Genomic DNA, 20,970 nt, shown 5'->3' with positions numbered 1-20,970 from the left:
ATGCTGAGGCCAGGCCAGGCCGGGGCGCAGGGCCCTCTGGAGCGAGGGGAAGGAGCACGGGCCGGCCTGGCGTGCAGGCAACTCTCACCACGCCCAAGGGCCAGTCTCCCCCAGAGGCTGAGGCTGAGCCCCAGCCCACACCATCCCGCCTCCCCGCCGAGGCCCAGCGGCTTCGGGGCCAGTTTTTTTTTTTTTTAGCTACAGCGCCCCCTGGTGGCCCCGCTGAGCAGAAGCGGGCAGGGGAGCTTGCTGGGGGCGGAGCCGGAGCCCGAGCCGGTAGGAGGGTAAGGTGGGGCAACACCGGGGCTGCTGGGAGCGCGGCGGGGTGGGGGGTGAGGCGCTAACGCGGAGGGGGGCCCTGGGGCTCCGTGGGAGGGGCCGACCTCATGGGGTACTGTCCCCCTCCCCCCCGCCCCATGCCCCCAGGCCAAATTCTCAGGCAGGGCCCCCACCCCAGCACTGCAGCTTCACTGGGGTGCCCCCCTCTTGTGGGTACGACCCTCTAGGGTTAGGGCGCGGTTCAGCCGGCTTCTGCACGGCTGCCCACAGCCAAGGGTTCTGGGCCTGTGGCCCCTTCTGGGGTGGGGCGGGAGTTGGGTCTGCGGGAGCCCCCCAGCAAGCCCTGCCCAACCCAGGTGCCCAGGGGCTGTCACCTCCCTCTCCTGGCCGGCAGAGAGTGGGAGCAGAGAGGGGACCAGCGCGACAGCAGGGAGCAGGGGCTGAGGGCCGGGCCGGGCCAGCAGACGGGCTCCCCCTCCCGGGCCCTGCCCAATCCCCAGGCGACTCGAGGGAGGTGAACACCAGGCAGCCAGCACTCGGGGAATTCAGAACGTTTCATTTCAACCAGCCCCTTGCCGTGGCTCGCAGGGACGTCAGCGTCTGCTCCCGTCATTGTGCAGGCAGGGAGCCACGGGCCGTGGGCACTGCTGCGGCGGCTCAGAGCCCTCCTCGCCCCAGAGGAGACCAGCAGGAGGCCAGTGGAGGGAGGCTGCCAGGCTGGCTCACATCACCGCTTCCATGTGCAGGATCCTCAGGGCCTCGGAGATCTGGACGCTGGTGTCCATCTGCCCGTACACGCCCACCAGGAAGGCCCGGTGCAGCAACACCGCCGCGTGCTCTGTATGACACGGGATGGACACGTCCGGGCCCCGATGAGCAGGTGGCTCCCGGAGGAAGCAAGGCGTCTGGGCACCCCTGAGAGCCAGGCCTTGGGGAGCGAAGGCCTCAGGGGCACTGGGCACCCTGGGCGGGACAGGCTGGGGCTCACCTTGGCAGAGGAGGGTGTACTCGGGCAGGTTCCTGAGGGCCGTCTGTACCACCTCGAAGTCCCGGCTGCCCAGGCAGCACATGAACGTGGGCAAGAAGTCCGCTGCAAAGCTGAGAAGGCGCACACTCAGGTGGGCACCCTGGAGCGCCACGGCTGGGCTCTCAGCAGGCAGGGCCGGGACAGGGCCGGGGTCCACAGTGGGGACGCTGGGCTCACCTGGGGTTGTTCTGGATGGAGCGCAGGGCCAGGCCGAAGGCCAGGTTGCGGCAGGGTTCCTCAGCAGAGCTCATCAGCCGCTGCAGGCTGGTCTGCGGGGTGGGGGTGTTACCGGGGCTCCCCTCCTGTCAGGAGCTCAGCCCCTCAGCCCCCAGGCCTCCCGACAGCAACAGCAGAGAGTCGGCAGGGGACCCCGCTCCCCACGCCCCACCCCCACCGCCACGGCCTCAGGACCTGGGGCTGGAAGCACTGGTGGTCCGCAGGCTCCAGCCCAGAGCAGGGGTGGGCTCCCGGCTCAACTGTGAGCACCCGGGGCAAGGCCAGGTCCAGACGGGGGGTGCCCCGTCCCCCCAGCCCAGCACGCTTCCTACCAGAAGGCTGAGGGCTCCCCTGACCCCCAGCTCGCTCACCGAGAAAAAACCCAGGATCTCAGGTCTCCGCCGAGACATCTCGTCTATGTCGCTCAGAACTTCCAGCACGTCTAAGACAGGCAGAGGGGCAAGTGAGGGCCACGTCACAGCTGCTGGACTCACGGCCAGACCCCTCTGTCCCCAAGCAACCCAGAGGCAGGAGGGGGCAAGCTCCAGAGCCTGTGCTGTGGCAGGACCCCCAGGCCGCACCGGTCCTCACCCCGCCTGCCAGGCAGGGGCAGAGCGAGGCTCCCCAGGGACCCGGTCTCGCCTCTGCACAGGCTCCACAGCAGCGGGACCCCGGTGCTCCGGCTGCAGTGTGGCCCATCAGAATGCTGGTGCCAGTGCCCTCCGGAAACTTCCACGCCACTTGAATGCTGGGTAAGCCCAGGAGTCCCCAGCACCTCAGGATGAAAAGCACCGGGATTTGGGCTGGCTTCCCAGTCCCACCAGGCCAGCAACCCCAAATAGTTGCTGGTTGACCGGGAGGCTTTCAGAGGTGCAGGCCCCCCAGACCCTTGTCTGGCAGGTCTGGGGAGGCCAGCGACCTGTGCTGGAACCACCTTGCCCAGCTGCCTGTCCCTGGCCTCCCGGAGCCACTCCTCCTGCCAGGCAGCACCCGGCTCCCGGTGCTCCTCTCTGCATAGAGACACTGACCCCTAAGCACACGCCCACTTCTGGGGGCCGCCAGCACTACGGTGCGCCCAACAGCCCATATTCATGCAGCGGCCCTGCCCTCTGTTCTCCTGCACACTGCGGGCCCTCCCCCTACCAGCCGGTGGTCAGGCTTCCCTTCTGCAGGTGCCCCTCGGCCCCCGGGTTCCCCGATCTCCTGCTGTCTGCAGCCTGCTGCCCAGTGAGACCACCAGCAGAGTAGCCTGCCTTGAGCCCCTGCATCTTCCCCCTAAGGCCTTCTCTGCCCCCCGACCATGAAGAGACAGCCCTGCTCCTCCTGCAACCTGGCAGGGACCCTGCTGTCTTCTGGCCGGCAGGAGCCAGGCTCCCAAGCTCACCCTCAACAGTCTGGCCCCGGGAAAGCCTCTTCATGTAGGGAGCCATTTCTGCTGCCGTCAGGGGCGTGAACAGGGAGACACTGACCAGGGGCAGGGAACCAGCCGAGTTCTCATCTGGAAGCCAGAAGTCAGTGCTGTCAGACAGGAGACAGCACCACCCGCCCAGGGCCTGCAGGAGCTCCGCTGGGGAGGGGGAGGCGGGGGAGCGGCCGGCCAGCACCCAACACCCAGGGTCCAGAAACCGCCTGTAAGCAAGGGCCATCCCTGCCAAGCAGCCCCCAGAACCCCACGAGTCCAGAAGATGCGGCCACTGCCCCAGGCCTGAGCACGATGCCTGGGACACAGTGGGCACTCAACAAATGTGCAGGAACCATGAGCCCGCTGGGACCTGCCTGGGAGAGAGCACTCTTCCCCCTGAGCCTCTCCCCCGCCTCGCTGAGCGTGACCTCACGGCAGGAGCAGCGCCAGCCCTGCTGTGGCCCGGACACGCCACAGGGACACCGGGATGGCCCCGGGGGCTGCCAGGCCTGCAGCCCCTTCCCGGCGGAAGCCCCATGGGTCCCACTCACCGTCGCCCTCCTCGTCCAGGCCCCGGTCAGCTCTACCATCCCTGCTGGGAAGGCTCAGCCCTGCAAGGAGGGACTTGAGCATCACCAGATCACTGCTGTCGAAGGACAGGTCGCTGGGGGAGCACAGGTTCTCCGTGAGGAAGACACCGCAGACGGCAGGCAGGGCGGGGAGGCAGGCGGGCGGGGGAGGAGGCCAGAGCTTTGGGAAGCGTGTTCAGAACAGCGTTGCACAGATGCAGCCCCGCGGCCCGAGCCCCCACCACCCTGGGCTCGGGCACTGCAGGCACCCCCACCTCGGGAGCCCCTGACCCGAGCATGGACGTGCCTCCCTGCAGCCCTGCGGCTGGACCCTCGCCAGATGGAGCCTGTGCGGGCCGGACACGTGTGCACACATACACACACACACTCACTGCAGCGCATCCGCGTGTTTCTGCAGGAAGGACACGGCCGCCGGGGCGTTGCAGGTCACGTACTTGTGGGTGAAGTGCACGAACTTGTGGATGAAGGGCGCCAGGTGGCGGGAAGACTTCCTGTAGCTCTGCAAAGCGGAAGCCGTACGTTCACAGCCGGAGCGCCCCCGCCCTGCCCACCACACTTGCCCGGGTCTCAGGACGGACCGCGGAGGCCAGCAATGCCATCTGCTGGCCGCTGGGCCCTGTGTTCAAACGGGCCTTGCCGTTCGTGAGCCGCCAGTGCGGCCCGGCAGGTGTCTAACAAGCATGACAAAGTGCAACAGCAGTTGGCCGGGGGGAAGGCAGCACTGAGCCCAGTGGTGGCTCCCAGACGGCCCCCCGAAGAACACGGGCCTTCCCCGGGCACATGACAAGCGGGGAGCTGGTCCCCAGGGCGGGTGGCAGAAGCCACTGGATAGGCGGCCTGGCTGGCCCTTGATGCAGGCGCCCCCGGAGCCAGGTCGGGACCGGGCCGGGGAGCTGAAGGGGGCAGGAGTGGCAGGGGCCTCAGGGGGTGACTGCGGGCAGAGGAGGGACAGGGGCACACAGGCCTGGGGACCGTCCCCACTGCCCCGGCAGACGGAGGCGGACGCACCAGCAGCAGGCGGACGAAGGAGCGCAGACAGTCCCACAGCGCCCCCTGGTGCTCGTTCTGGAACACCTGAGGCTGCAGCAGCTCCAGGACCCCCAGCACGTGCAGGAAGAAGGTCAGGTGGTTCTGCTGCCGGAACTCCTGGAAGTTGAGGTGGGTGCGGCCGTGAAGGAGCGCAGCGATCATGGGCAGGTGCCTGGGGACAACGGAGAGCGCTCATGGTCCGCTACCCCAGAGATCCAGCACCCCTGCCAGGCCCCACAGGAAACCCACGCTCGGGGACACGAGACACACAGGCACATCCCGGCCTCCCCACGCGGCCTAGGGCTCGCAGACATGTCCACCTGCGGCCCGGCCACCCTGTCCGTCCCACCCGGTGTTGGGTCTACGAGGTGGTGTTTCTCCTGACCCACCCTCCAGGGCTCTCCCTGGGCCCAGCTCTGGCTCCGTCAGGAAGAAGCCAACAGCCAGAACTGTGCCCTGCAGTCCACACCACAGCTTTTATTAGACGCAGACCCCGCTCTTGAACAAGCACCTGAGAGCCAGCAGGACGTGAGGAACCACCGGAGGGCCTGCTGGGCTTGGGGTGGGAAGGGCCGGCTGGGGCGCCCGTACCTGAGCAGCAGGATGGGGTGGGCCACAGCCAGCTTCCGGCAGGCCATGTTAGCGTCGGCCACTCTGTTCTCCGACGACCGGGAGTCGCTGGTGTCCGCGAGGAGGGTGATGAAGCGGTGGATGAGGCCGTCCAGCTGAGGGGATGGGGGCAGTGAGGGCCAGGGACCGCCCACAGCCCTGGCGTCTCACATGCCTGCCCCACACGGGGCCGAGCCCACCGTGGGAGGGCCCCCGACAGGGCTCAGTGGGGGCAGGGCGCCCCAGGTTCCCTGAAGACCTGGCATGGCCACGGGGTGACCAGAGAAAGCTGTCGCCCCCACCCCCACCCCGGGCCCGGTGCTTTCTGGGTGCACGTCAAACAGGCCAAAGCCAAAGCCCCCAGACAACCGCACAGACGGTACTGGAAGTCAGCCCCTACACCTGACAAACGCTCTCACTGAACGCCAGATCACTACGTGGATTCACATGTGAAACCGACGTGGTGTACGAAGTGTGACCTCAACTGTGCAAAACGATATGCGTAAAAAAACACAAGGCAACGTGGTCATGAAAAAATACTACTTCCCGACATTGTACTGAAAAAGTAGCACATGCTACTCGAGGCCTGACCTCAGAAGTGGGTGCGCAAGGCCCATCAGGCGCGTGCACACCCTCCCTTGCGCACGCTCTCTGGATGCGCCCAAGGGCAGGGAGGGCAGATGCCATGCAGACCTGTGCACGAGCACGCGGCTGCACAGTCTGACGGCCCCGGGGCCCACCGCCAGGGGGCGGGAAGCAGGCTGGTGGGGCCGCACGGTGCGACACCCCACAGCCCAGCCGGGCCTCGGGACCACGCTGAGCAGAAGATGGCCGGCGAGGCCCACGTGCCACTACTGCCCAGACAGAATGTTCCCGCAGCCCAAGCTCCGGGGTGCTCGCCTGGGAGGGGCGGGGGGGTGCGCGGGGACGCCCCGGGCTGACGGACGCGTGAGGGACAAGCCCAGGGGGACACTGGGTCAGATGCCCGCCACCGGGCAACAGGCTGTGCGTCCACAGCGCCTTACGAAGGAGAACCGGGGGTGCAGGCGGCCGGCCCCTCTGCTCCGCTCCACAGCCGAGGGGCTGCTCGAAGGAGAAAAGACCGCTTCAGGGCCCTCCAGGAGGCGCGACAGACGGGGGCGAGGCGCGCTCTGTCCCCCGGCGCCGAGGAGGACGGCCGCCCAGACGCGCCAGCACCGCTCGTGTGTTCTTTTTGGTTCTCACAGCTGAGGAACTGCGTTTCTCCAGGACCTGGTTTGGGCTTGCACCCCAGGAGTAAAGGGCGGGGGTGGTGGCAAGCACCCTCTCGTCAGGGCCGCCCCCACCTGCTGCTCACCTTGCAGGTACTGCTGCCCGTGGCACCTCCACTGTGCAGCAGGGCCTCAGGCACGGGCACCCGCAGCTCCGGCCACTGCAGGTAGAGCTGCACCAGCAGGTCCCGGCAGCGCCTGCCCAGCACGCTGCAAGACATGGGGTCGGGGCTGCTGGATGGACGGCTCCCGCGGGCGGCGGCCTGGGGCCCGCGGGTGAGGGGGGAGTCTCACCTGTCGCCCCACTGCTGCATGCAGCCTGTCAGGTGCGCCGTCACCTTCCTGACGCTCTCGTCGTGTCCACGGCAGCAGCTGAGCAGCAAGGGCAGCCGGGCCTGGAGGAGGCTGCAGGCGGCGGCGTCCCCGTCCTGGCTCCTGGCCTCCGCCTCCGCCAGGATCAGCTCTACCAGGCCGATGAGCTCTGCCGCCTGGACCCGCAGCACCAACTCCTCCCGCCGCTTCTGCAACCAGCACCGACAGTCAGCGCCAGGGCGGGCCGACCGGGCCCACGCACGCCGCACCCCACCCTGCAGGGCGCTGTGCCCCAACACCTGCCTGAGGGGTGCGCTGGTCCCTTCCCTGCCAGATCCGTGGAACGTGGATGCAGGCCCAGAGGAAGTCCAGAGAGGCTGAAGGGTCAAACCTGCAAGGACGGGGGAGCTTTGCCTCAGTTTCCAGGCGGGATGAGAATAAAGCGTAGGACAAACCGCGGTGACGCCAGGTTCAGGCCACAGACACCACTACCCCATCAGCTCTCTAGGAGCGGCCCAGGTCAGCTGTTTGAGAACGTGGGCTGCGCTGCCCCGCTCCGCCTGGCGTCCCCACCTCACATCAGCAAAACCAACACTGGCCCCGCTCACCCTCCGGGCCTGCTGGCCACACAGAGGGGGCATTCGACTCCCCTGCATTCAGCGTGGACAAGAGCCACAGACGCCATCGAGGAGTGGGCCGTCCGCCCTGGTGGTTGCCCAGAGCAGGCTCACTTGGACCAGGGGGGTCTGTATCCCCACGGTGGTGACAGCCACTGCAGGAATCCCTCCCAGGGCGCCAGGGAGAGGAACGCTGGGTCAGATGCCCAGAGGGCCCCTCGATGCTGCCGCCAACCGCCTGGCAGGGTGCGGGGAGGGGTGCTCACCTCTGCTCCCGGTTCTTGCCCAGCAGGATGCGGATACACTGGTGCAGCGTGGACCAGCTGGACTGGTGAGTGAGGAGGGCCAGCAGGTAGGGTCGGAAAGATGGCACCTGAGGGCCGGGATGACCTTTGCCCTGGGGAGGAAGAACACTGGGGATGGTCCCTGCTATGCTGATTGGCCACCTAGCCTCGAGCCACTGGAAAACAGAGGGAGAGGGATGTTTCCAGAAAGACCCAGAGCTCCTGCCTGGAAGGCAGCCCTGGCAGCCCCTGGACCACGTGGGGGCCCAGCTGGGGCGCGCTGTAGATTAGATGCAGCGTGTGCTAACCCGAACCAGCTCCTCGGAGACAGCAAGTGCACGCGAACAAAGATGACCGACAAACCCAAATCCCCAACTCCTGCTCCCAGAACCCCCCGAGTCTTGTCCAAAGGCCACCGGCCATGGGAAGCACCTTGGGAGACCTGGGGACACTGGAAGGTGATCGGGGGTCTCTGAGACGCCCAGTCCCTCCCCACAGGGCCCCACAGGCTCCTCGGGGGAACCCATCCCCAGCGGGGTGCCAGTCTCCACTCTCCACGGTGCCTCTCGTCCCTGCAGGAGACCCTGGGTCGCAAAGTGCTGGTCCCCCTCCTCCCCGCCTGCCCGAGCAACCAGATCCGGCCGCTGCAGTGACTGGTCACTGGGGACAAGACACCCCTCCGGGCCAGTGAGAGTCGGGCCCGGGCTTCTGCCGAAACCAACACAAAGAGACTGTCCAGGCAAGGGCTGCCGCGGGACTGCAGCATCCACCACCCCAGGTTAGTGCTGGCCATCGGTCCTCGGAGGGGAGCACAGCCCACCTTGCTCCGGGAGAAGAGCAGCCTCTGCTGCAGGTCAGGGCAGCTGCTGACCACCTCGGGGTCTAGCATCTCCAGCCAGTCGACAAGCAGCCCCGAGCAGGGTCCCAGCTGTACGGCCTCCAGGCTGCAGGGAAAGCAGGGAGGGCTCAGGAACGGCCAGCCAGGGCCGCTCCCAGACTGGCCGCGGCCCCGCCAGCTTACCTGCAGCCGTCGGCTTCCGGCTCCCCTGGGGCCGGGGGCTCCTTCTCCTGCAGCAGCAGGGAGCTCACCACGGTGACGGGCCGCAAGGTTGGGGACGTGGGGGCAGGGGCCAAGAGCGCAGCCAGCAGCTCCTCCAGGTGAGGGGACCCCACCTCAATCAGACCCTGGAGGACTGCGGGGAAACAGCGTGCTCCACGTCACTGCAGCGCGGGGGACAGGCAGGCAGGCAGGCCCCAAACCACCAGACTCCAGGACAGACAGCCCCTGGGCCCCCCAAGGCCAGCAATGCCCCTGTGTGCCCAGGCCAGGGCGGCCAGTGGTGAGCTGTGGCTCGGCCTCAGTCTACCCCCGGGCTGGGCTCACCGCACACGCACAAAACCCCAACAGCAGAGCCCAGGCCAGGGCTACGTTGCTGGGGGTGGGGCCTTCCTGGCTGACTGCCACGCCTCTCCACAGGCCCCATTTTGGGGGCACCTGGGAGACAGACCTCTGCGCTCTGCAGCCAAGCTGGGGGGTCCTCACAGTGCCCGGCCCTGAGGTACCTTTGCCGACAAGCTCGGGCTCCACGCCACACTTCTCCCCTGACTTGAGGGTGGTGACCACAGCCCGGACGGTGGAGCTGACCACCTCTAAGTCCCCTCGGAATGCCAGGGCCTCGGCTAGGCGCAGGAGCCCGCTCCGCACTGCAGGGAAGCATGTGTGTAAGCCAGGGGACAGCCCTCTGTCCCCACTCCTGTGGCCTGCCCTGTGCCGGGAGCCCCCAGGCCTCACGCACTTCCCACCAGGGATCCTCCTTTGCTCCCCAAAACCCTAGCTTTCCAACCCTCGGCCACGTCCACACCGATGCCCCTCCAGGGCCCACAGAGCCCAAGGGCTGACACCCCTGTAATAACGAGGCTATCGCCCCCTCCCCACTGCCGCTGGGGGAGTGGCAGCAAGCCAGCGGGCCTACTCCCCAGGAGTCGGCCGGCCCTCACCGTCGCTGATCCTGTGGCGTGCTGAGTACTGGGCGGCGAACAGCTTGAGCTGGGCCTGCAGGGGCCCCCCCTCCCCAGCGGGGCCGTCCAGCCACTGTAGCGTCTGCATGAGCACTTTGAGGAAGAGTGACGAGAAGCCAGTGTCCTGGGGCACACAGCGCTGTGGGGATGACCCGCAGCTCAGCACAGGCGTCGGGACCAGGGCGGGGCCAGCACAGAGTCTCTGGCCATCGCGCTGCCCGGGTGCGCCAGGGCCTCGGACGGATCCTTTCAAACCCCACGGCTATCAAGGACCCACCGTCGTGCAGCTCGGAAAGAAGACACCCCACGTACACACACAGACACAAACATCGACAGGTTCACACGTTCACAGAGAAGCAGATACGGCAAAACTACAAAGTCCGCGGCGCACGCGTGGGCTGGGAGCGATCCCCAGTGCCACCTCCTGTTCACTGGAAAGCTGCAGTAAACAAAGGTGGGGTCTCCGCACCCAGCTCCATAGGGGCCTGTTTCCTCCGTCCCTGAGACGCCACACACCAAGGCCCACAGACGGACAGAGCTAGGATGCTTGGCGGAGCCCGGGACGGCCGTGGGTGGACGTGAGGCCCTGGAAGACGCGCAGCGGCCCCCCCTGCGTGGCCCCCCGCGGACCCCGGGCTCTGCCACGCACGCACCCACCTGGTACTGGCACAGCTGGCGCATCAGAGGGCAGGCGAGGAAGTGGCTCCGGTGCATGGACATCACCAGGGCCCCACTATGCGGGGAGTTGAGCAGGGTGGCGATGGCCTGCAGGAGGCGCACAGTGACGCCTGTCACCTCGGGGCTCCCCTGACGGACGCGGGCCAGCTCCTGGCCCAAGGCCTGCTGCAGCGCGAGGGCAGCAGGGCGGGCGCTGGAGCTCTGCCACCGCGGGCCTGGGCTCAGCGGGAAGATCTGCAGCAGAGTAAAGGGCAGCGTCAGGAGGGCGTGCTCGGCAGAGGTGGGCCCACTGCGCCCGGCGCTCGCACCACGACTGCTTACGCTTGGTTGGCCAGACTGTGCCAGGGTGCCGCCGGCAGCCCCCTATCCCTGCCGGATGCCCCAAGGAGGCACAGAGTGGGTGCCCAGGACTCCTGACGGGGGCCTGCACGGGAAGCCCCACTTGGGTGAGACTGCAGGCAAGCCCACCGCCCTGCAAATGTCGGCCCCTCCGGAGCAGGACCCCAACCCCAGAGGGTGCGCACAGACTGCAGCTGGAGGGTAAGGGCAGGGCCCCTCCCAAGCATGGCCCTGGGGCTCCAGAAAAAACCCACTCGAGAGAAAGCGAGCGTGCAGGTGCAAGAGCAGGGAGAGACATGCGCTCGGCAGCGAACGTCACCGGGTGAGGAGGTGAGCACCCACATGGAGGACCCCGGACTGCGGGCTGCACGTGAGCACGCGCGTCGAGAGGTGGAAGCACGGGAGCGAGCACTCATACGACTGTTCTAAACGCACAACTCCGGACAGGCTGAAGGTCAGGGACCGTCCGCTCTAGCGGGAGCAGCACCCTCGTCGGCAGAGCAAGTCAGGACTCTGCTTGCGGCCGACGGCTTGTGCCAACTGGGCCAGTCCCACAGAGGCCTGGCGCCTGCGGGCACTGCCCTCGGAGAGGAACACAGTGGACAGCCCAGCTGCAGGGGCTCTGTTACAGCCGCCGTTCCGGGTGAGCGCAGCGAGGCACGCGGCAGGTTAAGCAGCTCATCTGCGGTCGCCCTGCCCTGGCCGGGCCACTCGCTCCAGAGCAACCCCCTATGTGGATGTGGAGTTCCAGGGTGAAGCCCCTCCCCGTCTGGGCCCGGCACCCCACTTCTGGAGAGACTGTTCCAGGCAGCCACGTCAATACCTGCAGGAGCATGCTGGCCAGGTCGTCCTCGGGGGCAAGCTCCCGCACCTGGGTCACAGCCCGGGTCCGGCCCTGGCCCGAAGGCTGCTCCGGGCTGCTTTTGGGTTTGGGCACCTCTGCGCTGTCTGCAGAGAAAGGGGAAGAGGCCTCAGCTGATAACTCTTCCTGGCCAGCTTCCAGCGGGGGACGGCACCCCCCAAGCACCCCCACCCTCACTCAGGCCTGCTGGGGTCCACAAGGAGCAGGGCCTTTACACAGGAAGCCGGATGCTGGCCGGTGATGACTGTGTGCCCCGGGCCTGGGGAGGCCCCACGGTGCCGTGGGCTGAGCTGTGAGGCCGGGGGACGGGCCAGTACCTCGCCGTGGGGGCAGGGAGGCCGTGAGCAAGGAATGGAAGGTCTGGCCTCCAGACGCTCCTCTCTCGTGCTGAACTTCAACCAGGTGAGCCATGTAATCTGCGAGCCAGCAGCCAGCGGTTAAACACCCGAGCCCCGAAGGAGCGAGAGCCTCCCCACCCCCACAGAAATCTGTGCTGGGAACACAGCCCCCGGAACACCCCAGCACAGAGTTTCACAAGCTGAACTACAGGATCTTTTAGCAAAGGACCAGGTCGTGCTGAGCACACCCCTGTGGCTCCTTCATCCTCAAACCCCAGAGCGCATACGGATGCTGGGGACGCGCTGGGACAGGGCAGCCCGGCCTCTCCTGAGCGCTCCAGGCTTGACATCCTGCCGGGGTGCCCGCCCTCAGTGCCCCTGCCCCCAGACCATCCCTGTTGCTCGTGCTGGGCCCGAGGCACTCGGTCGGGGTCTGCAGAGGACGTGAGGACCCCGCGTCTTACTCTTGTCCATAATGTTCTGCTCCAGGGTCTGGGGGTCATGGGCTACCGCCTGGTCCAGGTACTGGAGGAGTTTGCTCATGCTGGACACGGGGATGCCAAAGGACTGCACAAAGAGCAGCAGCTGCTGGGGCTCCAGGTCCTGCAGGGCTGAGAGTGACGCTCACTCGGTCACCCCTCGCTCAGGGCCCCGGGCCCCTCCCTGCCCCAGCAGGCTCACCATCGCTGCTTGGCTCATAGCCAGCTCCCCCACCCCACTCCCTGAGGCTGCTCCTTCCCTCTCGCCCCGAGCTCCCCCAGAATCATCGCTAGCTCCCTATGGCTTACAAGGAGTCCAGCTCCTTAGAGTGTGCCCTCCCCCGAACTAACCCCACCGTGCACCAAACTGCCTCCCAGGCTGCCGTGCACCTGCCCAGGTGCTACCCGACCGGACACCACACTGGCCACCGTGGGAACAGTGCTCCTCCTCAGGCAGGCCACCCTGCTCCCACTCCATCCTTCCAGGACCAGCACAGAGGACCCGGCCCCTCCCTCTCCCCTCGAAACTCTGTCCTCTGGTACCGCTCGCTCCCGTAGGGCCCCTCGGCTCCCGCCTGACTGTGAGGGGTCGGTGGGCAGGGGCAGTGCAGCGTGGTGCTCGCCCCAAAGCCCAGCACAGCACTGGGCGCAGCGAGGGCCCCAAGAGCACCTGCTGGAGGACAGACGCCCTGGAGCCTACAAGGCTGCCGAGCCGTCCTCTCCCACGTGCCATGGTGGGAACGCCCAGCTCATCGGGAGGCGTGAGTCCGGCCCAGCCCCGTACCGGCGTCTACCAGACGAGGGACTTCCGAGCGGATCATGCGCAGCTTCAGCCAGTCGGGCAGCAGCAGCGCCTCCTCGGACGTGTCCACTAGGAAGGCCGTGGGCAGAGGCTGCTTCTCCGGAAACCAGATATCCAGCAAAGCCTGGAACTCGCCGTCACCAGCTTCGGGACAGACAGTGTGGTAAGCGGCAGGACAGCTCAACGAGGCGACCCCAACCCCTACAGTGAGAAGCTCCCGGCCCCGCGAGGGACCGAGAGCCAAGGCTGGAAGACCGCATCTCCTTACTGTGTAAGGCCAACGGAAGCTTCGTGGGAACAGGAGAGGAAACCTGTGAGCTATCTGACCCCACGATTCCAGCGGAGGGCACACGGGTACTCAGAAGCTGGCCAGTCCGCCTCGGGGGACTGACACGGGCCAGCACTGTCCCCAGGCTCAGCTGAACTAGCTCCCGTCCTGTTCCCGAGCTCCGGAGACTGCCCAGGGCTGAGGCGAGGCCAGCCTCCCCTCATCGCCCGGGGCTTGTGAACGCCCATCCTTCTGAGGGGGAACACCCTCTTCCTCCCCAGCGGCGCCCCCACGGCACCTATCCCAGCGAGGGGCCCCGCCTTCCCCTCGCAGACACGAGGACGCGGCAGACCACGGGGCGGCCAGCCAGGAAGGGCTGGAGGGAAGGCTGCCGGGCCGGAGAGGGCGCAGCCACCCAGAGGGACACAGCTCACGGCCAGCAAGTGGAGCGCCCGTGCAGAGGAGCTGGGGCTCACAGCTCTGGGGCTTGGGGGCTGCTCAGCAGGCAGCCCCACCTACACTTCTACCTCCAGAGACCAAGAGTTTCACCGGCTCGACTGGCAGCGCCAAGAGAAGCCGACGCAGCGAGGCATCGGCTCCTGACGCCATCCACTGCGGGCCAGGGCAGCGCGGAGGTGCTGGAGACCGCAGGCTTGTCAACCTGAGGAGCTCCACAGCTCCCGAGATCTCTCCCACCACGCCCTCTCGAGGACAGGCGGGGAAAGGATCCCGCCGCCACCCTGCGGGGACCTGCTCAAACCGCGGGTGGGCGCAGGCGTTCTTCCCGCTCTGTGGGCTCCCCCCCGGCCCCCCACCCCCGGGGAGCTGGAGCTCACGCAGTGTGAACACAGACTGTGGGCACGGACCCCGGGACTGCCCCTCGCGCACCCACAGGCCACTCACCACGGGGTGGCCCCAGTGTCAGGAGGATGACCATGGCGTGGACCACCAGAATGTGCATGGTGGCCGTCTCCCCGCTGGTCCAGCGAAGGAAGACCTGGTCCTGGGACTCCGACTGCACGGGAAGGAGGAGGGTGGCTGGGCTGTGCCAGGGTGCCGGGGGCCCGACCCGGGCAGAGGCCGCCAGACTCACCCAGCTGTACACCTCCTCCCCCTCCTTGCTCTTGCGCATGCGCCTCACGTAGCGAGAGAAAATAGAGAGCAGAGCGACGAGCACGGCGTCCGACTCCGCGCTGCAGGAGTGCTTCGAGAACAGGTGGGACATGATGGTGGAGCGCTCCACGACCAGCCGGGCCACGTCCTGGGGGCAGTGAGCACGCCGTCAGAGGGCCTCCCCTGCCGGCCCGCGCCAGGCCGACAGCCAGCAGCAGCCCACCACGAGGCCGCATCATGTGAGCTCACGTGGCCACGGCCAGGGTCACCGAGACCCAGCGGCGCGTGGTGGGAGCGCCGACAACGGAGGGGGGGCCCTTGTGCACACACGGGGATGCAGACCACCAAGCAGGCTGGGCATGGCAGGGCGAGAAGTGACACAGACGCCCTGAAGGCGGGGGGACACCCACCTGGGCCCGTGAGCAACAGGAGCTCGCCCTCCTCAAGACCCAAAGAGAAAAGCCCATAGCCACACGTGTACTGACCTGAAACCCGCAGCTATAGTGCTGGGCACACGGGCCACGGGCCGTCCCCAAGCTGGCCGCCAGAGCAGACTCAGGCGAGGCGTCAAGGCCTGGGCTGTCGTTCCCATCAAGCCCCCCCAGCAAGAAACCCACATGCAGAAAGAACACCACCTCCAGGGGCCTCTAGCTGCCTGCATCCCACAAAGCCCAGGGCCCACAGGAGCCGCGTGAGGTCAGGGCCAGAACGCGCAGACAGGACAGCAGGGCCACAAGAAAGCTGACCAGGAGGGCCGGTGAGGAGGAAGCGGCCACGCCCGGGGCCCCACCGCCCACCCTGAATAACGGCCACCTGGAGACCTGCCAGCACACACCGGGGTTGGCCCGGCTCCCCACCCTCCCCACCCTGAGACAGCGGGCCCAGGGGTGGCCACACTCCACCTCACAGCCCAGGCACCATCACCCAAAGATGGCGACAAAGCCGGCCAGGCCTCGGTGACCCCAACGGCTACGCCCACACCAAGCACGGCTGGACCCTGGCGCCCTTGACACTGATTGTGGGCAGAAGGTCCCAGGGGAGTGAGCGGGGGCACATGCAGCCCCAGCCCCCAGCCCCCAGCCCAAGGGGCTGCCCTGCCGGCCCTGCCCAGCCCCGCCCCCTCACCAGTGCCAGGTCACTGTGCTGGCCCTGCTCCTCCACAGGTGTGTGCTGGGACAGGTACACCAGGTAGGCGCTGACGGTCTGCGGGTCGGTCTCCATGTGGATAGCCTGGGCACAGAGGGCCATGTGAGCTCTACCTGCAGGCCAGTGCCCCCTCCCCCCCGCACCACCCGAGCCGTCTGCAGTGCCCCACCTGCTGCAGCGCCAGGGCGGTGGTGGGCCGGACGCTGTCGAACAGAGGCAGCCGGGGCAGGTCCCGCAGCAGCCACTGGTAGCCGCGCAGCGCCTCTGGGTCCCCCGGGTCCTCCTCCATCGGGGGCTCCTTCTCCTCCCCATCCCGCACGCTGCCCTCCGACAGCACCAGGGACAGGCCCTGCAGGCAGACATTCCCGTGCCGCGTCTCGGCCCGAGCCCCCACGGGGGTCTCAGGGGACAGGCACGTGGGCTCACAGCCCCGGGAAGATGGGCGCTGCCCAGCCAACGAGGACACCGCGACCTGTCACAGATACTTGAGCCGACGCGACACAGAGGGAGCGTGAGCCGGTTTCAAGTCGCCCAGCACCACAGAGGACCGGGCAAGACCGGTTACGAGGCCGCCGAGTCCCTCTCGGGGTCTGGCTCTCCCAGACAGCACCCCCGCCACCCCTTCAGCCCCCGGAACCAGCTGGAAAGAGCGCAGGGGAATACGTGCCTGCGTGAGGTACGAGAGAGGCCTGTGCCGGGGGGCGAGGGCGCGGGGGGACAAACGGGCCTCACCTTCATGGCCAGCACCCTGGAGGCCACCTGGGAGGAGCCGAGGCGCCGCAGGAAGTAGTCCAGCACCTCGCACGTGGTCTGCTCGTCGGCCTTGGGGCCCAGCAACAGGTCCTGCAAGCGGCCCAGCAGCTGCCGCTGCTTCTGCTGCCTCTGCAGGGGCGAGGGAGACCCCCGGTGGGCCGGGGGCGGGGGGGGCGAGGACACGGCACCCCAGTGGGCCTGGGGCGGGCGGCGAGGACACCAACCTGCCGCTTCTTGGCCTTCTGCTCTTTGCTCTCGCCCTCCTCCTCCTCCTCCCCGGAGGTGGCGTCGTCGGCCGCGTCGTGCAGCAGGAACTCGCACAGGCACTGCACGGGCAGCACGTCCAGGGAGCCCTCGCTCGACTGCACCAGGTCGGCCAGCCAGGGCATGGACTGCGAGGAGGCCTGGGCCGGCGACACGCACATTCAGCCCCTCCCAGCGGGAACCTGCCACGTCCCCTGCCGCGACCCGTCCGCCCGCCACCCCATGCTCCCGCGGCAACAGGTCAGGGCCACCACTCGCCTGCTGACAGTTGGCTACAGCCAAGGAGCCTGTCCTCAGTGGCCCTGTGTCGCGGGGTACCCTCTCCTGGCCACGGTCTCACTTAAGGCCAGAGCCTGTGGACGCCTCGGCCAGGCCCCTGCCCCCTCACCCCCCGCAGACGCCTCTGCCAGGCCCCCGACCCCCCAGCCCCTGGAGCCGCCGGGAACTGGCCTGCCTCTGGATAATGTTGAGGAGAAAATCGGGGCTTCGGCTCCGGCACAGCAGATGCCCGAGACGCAGGGACTGGTTGAGGCCTTTCACTTGGTCCAGGATGTGAGGGGGAGGCCTCCGAGGGGGTCCTCTGAAGGTCCCAAAGGACACAAGCGTGTTAGGAAACCACATGTGCACAGAGTCCCCGGGTAACAGCAGCAGGTGACGGCAGGGGGACTGCCTGTGTCCCACCTGAGGCAGCCCCCCACAAAGGCCCGGCAGTCCCTCTGCCTCCCCGGTTGCTGAGCGCACCCAGCTCCGCGGAGAGTCCCAGGGGCCTCGCCCCCCACCCTGCCACTGCCCACTCAGGCTTGGCCCCGGGACGTGGGCAGAACATACTGAGGGTCCAGGCTGGTGAGCTGGGACAGGAGAAGGCTGCTACTCTCGGTGATGGTCTGCTTGGTGGAAGCCGCCGCCAGATGCCCCTCGAACGCCAGGATCTCCTGCTTTTCCCGCTGGGAGGTCTGCAGCTCCCGATTAATCATCTCTGTCCGGGTCTCCTCGTCTGTCAGGGTGCACGGCGGGTACGAGTAGTTGCTGGGGACCGAACAGGAGGAATGTGCTTTCGTGCCCATCTGAGGCGTGCGGCCACCAGACAGCAGTGCACGGGGTCCAGGAGGGTCACAACTAAAGCCCCGTGCACAGCGTCAGCCGCCAAGCCCTCCAGGGGACCTGGCTGGGCCATCAGCAGTGCTGCCAGGTCGGGGCCCTGGGAGGAAGCCCCCGTGCCCAGCAAGCCGCTCTCCCTCCACAAGACAGCGCACTAGCCACCTCCAGAGTCAGGCCCAGTGGGCACCAGAATCCTGGACGCCTGCTCACCCAGCGCTCCCTGGGCCAGAAGCCCCTTGCAACAGGCAGGTGTCCCGGCCCATAGGGCATCCGCAAGCAGACCAGCTGCTCCGCCAAGCCACCCAGCTGTCACGGGCTCGGAGAGCGAACCCACCACCGCTCATGGCCACTTGGGTCAGACCCATCCTCCGGGCCCCAACGCCAGCCCACTGCATCAGCCACGGGTCCGATGGGAGCAGCTGTGGCTCCAGCTTCGCCTCACACACGCCCGTGCAGACACACGGCCAGTTCCCGCCCAGCACCGCCTCACAGGCACACACATGCGTATGCGCGTGCCACGGCCTCGGGCCCTGCTCCATCTCAACCACGGCTTTCTGCGTGGTCACCCTCGCTGTCCCTCGGGAACGTGCTGGCAGATGGACCCAGCTCCCACTCCGACGACTGGCAGGGAGCGCGTCACACACACACTGGCCACTGGCTCGGCTCCTCAGGAACATGCGTGGTGGACATCAGGGTGCAGTCACCCAGCCCAGGTGTCGGGCACCCATGCCCACCGCATAGCACGGTGCCCCCCTCATGGACCCCAGGCCGCGTCCACGTTTGCACTCAGTCCGCCCAGTGCCTCGTCTCTGCAGCTCCACCCGGCCACACCCCCTCACTCAAGTGCCACCCGCCGCGTCCGCTGACCTGCCCCCACGACCCCACCTCAATCCCACTCCGTCCTCACCCGCAGGAGAGGGCGTTAACATGCGGCAGACCCAGCCGCACTGGGCTGGGTCTTCTCTCTCACTACGAGAAAGCGAACCCCGGGTGGCTACGCGGCAGGAGATGCTTCGGAGCGAGTTGGGGGCTCTGGGTCTACTCTGATCCCCAGCGTCCACGGACGGCGCCTGCCCTCGGGGGCCCTGCTCCCAGCAGTACGTGTGCTCACTTACTTGGTCATCACCATTTCCATGAGCATCTTCAGCGTGGGGTACTCCTCCCAGGCAGCCAGGCCTAGGGAGCAAGGAGACAGTAGGTGGCGGCCAGAACACAGAACTCCCGCCCCGCCCAGTCCCTGGCCAGGCTCCACTCTGGGTCCCAATAAGCAAGATGCCCCGATCGGATGTAAGAGCAGCACGCGGCACAGATGACCGCGAGCCGTCCGGGGGAGGCGCACCGATATTCTCGGGGTTGAACGCTGCGACCACCAGCAGGAGGGGCCACGCCTTCCAGTAGAGGGTGGAGATGGCCAGGTTCGGAGGCTGGTACCTGAAATGCAAGGACACTAGGGCGTGGCTCGGCCTCGGGGGTGCGAGGCAGTGACGGGAATGAGTCCTGATCAGGTGGAATGGCCCAGAGACGATTTGGTGATGGACCAGCGAGGGGACTACTTCAAAGATCGAAATGTGGACACCTGGGCCTCCACAACCCCCGGATCTGGTCGTCCAGCAACATCGGCGTCCCCAGGAAGGGCACTGTGGGCACCGCTACGCTGCCCAGAGCCCAGCACTGGGACTCGCCACCCAGGTCCCTGAGCCGGCTGACCCGGGCCTGCCGTCTACAAAGTGGGAACGAGGGCGGTCACGACGTGAAACCTGTGTTCCTTTTATTCTCTCCCTCAGAAAGCCAGAAACAGCCCTCTATCCACCCGCCCAAAATGTACCACTGCCACCATGATTTTAAAAATCACGTTTATGACGCACTTATGGTTAAAGCGCATTTCTTTCAGGTGATGGGACATTCCAGAGGATGAAACAGAACACTGCTGTTGCAAAGAACAAAGGAGATCTGAGAAGCCAACTTGGAGAGATGAGCAAACGGGCTGCCACGTGAGAGAGAGCAGGTCGGGAAGCAGAGCACGCACTAACAACCCAAAAGGGCAACGAAGGCAACGGGCAACGAAGCGGATCCTGGGCACGAAAAATAGCAGCAGAAAGAAAAAGATACTTGGGTACAAACGTAACACAGAACGCGTGAGGCTAACCCACGAGAAGTTACGGGACGATGTTGAAAGAAACAAAAGACCTAAACGAATGGAAACCAGAGCCTTAATATTGTGACCATGGCCACACTCCCCAAACTCATCTGTGGAGCGATACCCATCAAAAGTCCACGGGGCTTTTCTCTAAAAATTCTCCAGAAGCTGACCCAAAAATTCATGTGGAAACGCAAAACAGTCTTGAAGAACAAAGCTGGAAGACTGCTACTTCCCAATTACGGAACTCAGCACCACCCACAGGCATGAAGACAGTGGTACGGACGTGGGGCAGACACACAGACCAACAGACAGAACTGAGAGCCCAGAAGAAAACCCACACATCATCGTCACCTGATCACCGACCAGGGTGACAAAACCTTCAACGGGAGAGGGAACAGGGAACAGCCTTCAACGCCCAGTGCTGGGCCCACGGCCACGTGAAGGAGAATGAAGTCGGACCTCACGAGCTAAAACTCTCAAGTGCTTAGGAGAATACATGAGAGAGCTCCATGGCCCCGGGTCGGCCACCAGAGCCACGCAGCAGCAGAGTGGCCCACGGGGCCACGTCGTCAGTGCATCCCCGCATGGAACAGAGCCGAGGGCCCCAGACAACCACGCGTGCGCGGTCAGCAAACAGCGCTGGGGCAACGGCTCATCCACCTGCAGCAGAGTGAACCTGGACCCAGCTTCTCCCTCCACCCACAAAACTAGCTCGGGGGATCAAAGGCCTAAGTTCCAGAGCTGAAACTGTAAAACGCAGAAGTACCTCTTCACGATCTCGGATGAGGCAGTAGTTCTTTAGAAATGACACAGGAGGACAAGAAACGGGAGGAAGCCAGAGGAGGCGGACTTTCCAGGAACTAAAGCATTTGTCTCTCAAAGGCTCAGAGGGCGTGATCAAGAGCCAGGGATGACAAGCCGCAAGACATGAAAAACACGTGCAAATCACAACCTGTTCGGGGTCTAGACCCAGAATATGTAAAGAACTCCCAAAACCCAGCAACAAAAATCCACACCACCCAATTTAAGAAGGCTCAAAGAACTGGGACAGACATC

The 20,970-nt window shown here is 66.4% G+C and overlaps 1 protein-coding gene across 3 annotated transcripts in view; it reads right to left on the bottom strand.

Moving 5' to 3' along the window:
* Positions 1-795: 795 nt before the first annotated feature.
* INTS1 (integrator complex subunit 1) overlaps positions 796-20,970 on the bottom strand; it is a 30,041-nt gene continuing 9,866 nt past the window's right edge. Inside the window, exons 16-47 of one of the 3 annotated variants that reach the window (XM_027613306.2) lie at positions 19,114-19,205; positions 18,890-18,950; positions 17,505-17,702; positions 17,127-17,256; positions 16,637-16,816; positions 16,392-16,541; positions 15,829-16,008; positions 15,639-15,743; positions 14,494-14,661; positions 14,304-14,415; positions 13,115-13,276; positions 12,316-12,462; positions 11,831-11,929; positions 11,475-11,599; positions 10,292-10,546; positions 9,614-9,773; positions 9,179-9,319; positions 8,637-8,808; positions 8,436-8,559; positions 7,598-7,728; positions 7,018-7,105; positions 6,697-6,923; positions 6,489-6,612; positions 5,135-5,268; positions 4,523-4,715; positions 3,886-4,013; positions 3,476-3,588; positions 2,907-3,020; positions 1,894-1,964; positions 1,484-1,575; positions 1,268-1,377; positions 796-1,117 (exon numbers count right to left, since the gene is read on the bottom strand). In XM_027613306.2, coding sequence (XP_027469107.2) covers positions 1,002-1,117; positions 1,268-1,377; positions 1,484-1,575; positions 1,894-1,964; positions 2,907-3,020; positions 3,476-3,588; positions 3,886-4,013; positions 4,523-4,715; positions 5,135-5,268; positions 6,489-6,612; positions 6,697-6,923; positions 7,018-7,105; positions 7,598-7,728; positions 8,436-8,559; positions 8,637-8,808; positions 9,179-9,319; positions 9,614-9,773; positions 10,292-10,546; positions 11,475-11,599; positions 11,831-11,929; positions 12,316-12,462; positions 13,115-13,276; positions 14,304-14,415; positions 14,494-14,661; positions 15,639-15,743; positions 15,829-16,008; positions 16,392-16,541; positions 16,637-16,816; positions 17,127-17,256; positions 17,505-17,702; positions 18,890-18,950; positions 19,114-19,205 — 4,402 coding nt within the window. In that variant the 3' untranslated portion in view covers positions 796-1,001. Of the gene's footprint in view, positions 1,118-1,267; positions 1,378-1,483; positions 1,576-1,893; positions 1,965-2,113; positions 2,298-2,906; positions 3,021-3,475; positions 3,675-3,885; positions 4,014-4,522; positions 4,716-5,134; positions 5,269-6,488; positions 6,613-6,696; positions 6,924-7,017; positions 7,106-7,597; positions 7,729-8,435; positions 8,560-8,636; positions 8,809-9,178; positions 9,320-9,613; positions 9,774-10,291; positions 10,547-11,474; positions 11,600-11,830; positions 11,930-12,315; positions 12,463-13,114; positions 13,277-14,303; positions 14,416-14,493; positions 14,662-15,638; positions 15,744-15,828; positions 16,009-16,391; positions 16,542-16,636; positions 16,817-17,126; positions 17,257-17,504; positions 17,703-18,889; positions 18,951-19,113; positions 19,206-20,970 lie in introns of those variants that run through there. The other 2 variants (XR_003523322.2, XR_003523323.2) reach the window with 2 other exon arrangements.

This window comes from Zalophus californianus, chromosome 10, assembly GCF_009762305.2.
Source record: "Zalophus californianus isolate mZalCal1 chromosome 10, mZalCal1.pri.v2, whole genome shotgun sequence".
NCBI lineage: Eukaryota > Metazoa > Chordata > Mammalia > Carnivora > Otariidae > Zalophus > Zalophus californianus.
The sequence above is the reverse complement of the archived record's forward strand: the minus strand, read 5'-3'. Positions and strand labels throughout refer to the sequence as shown.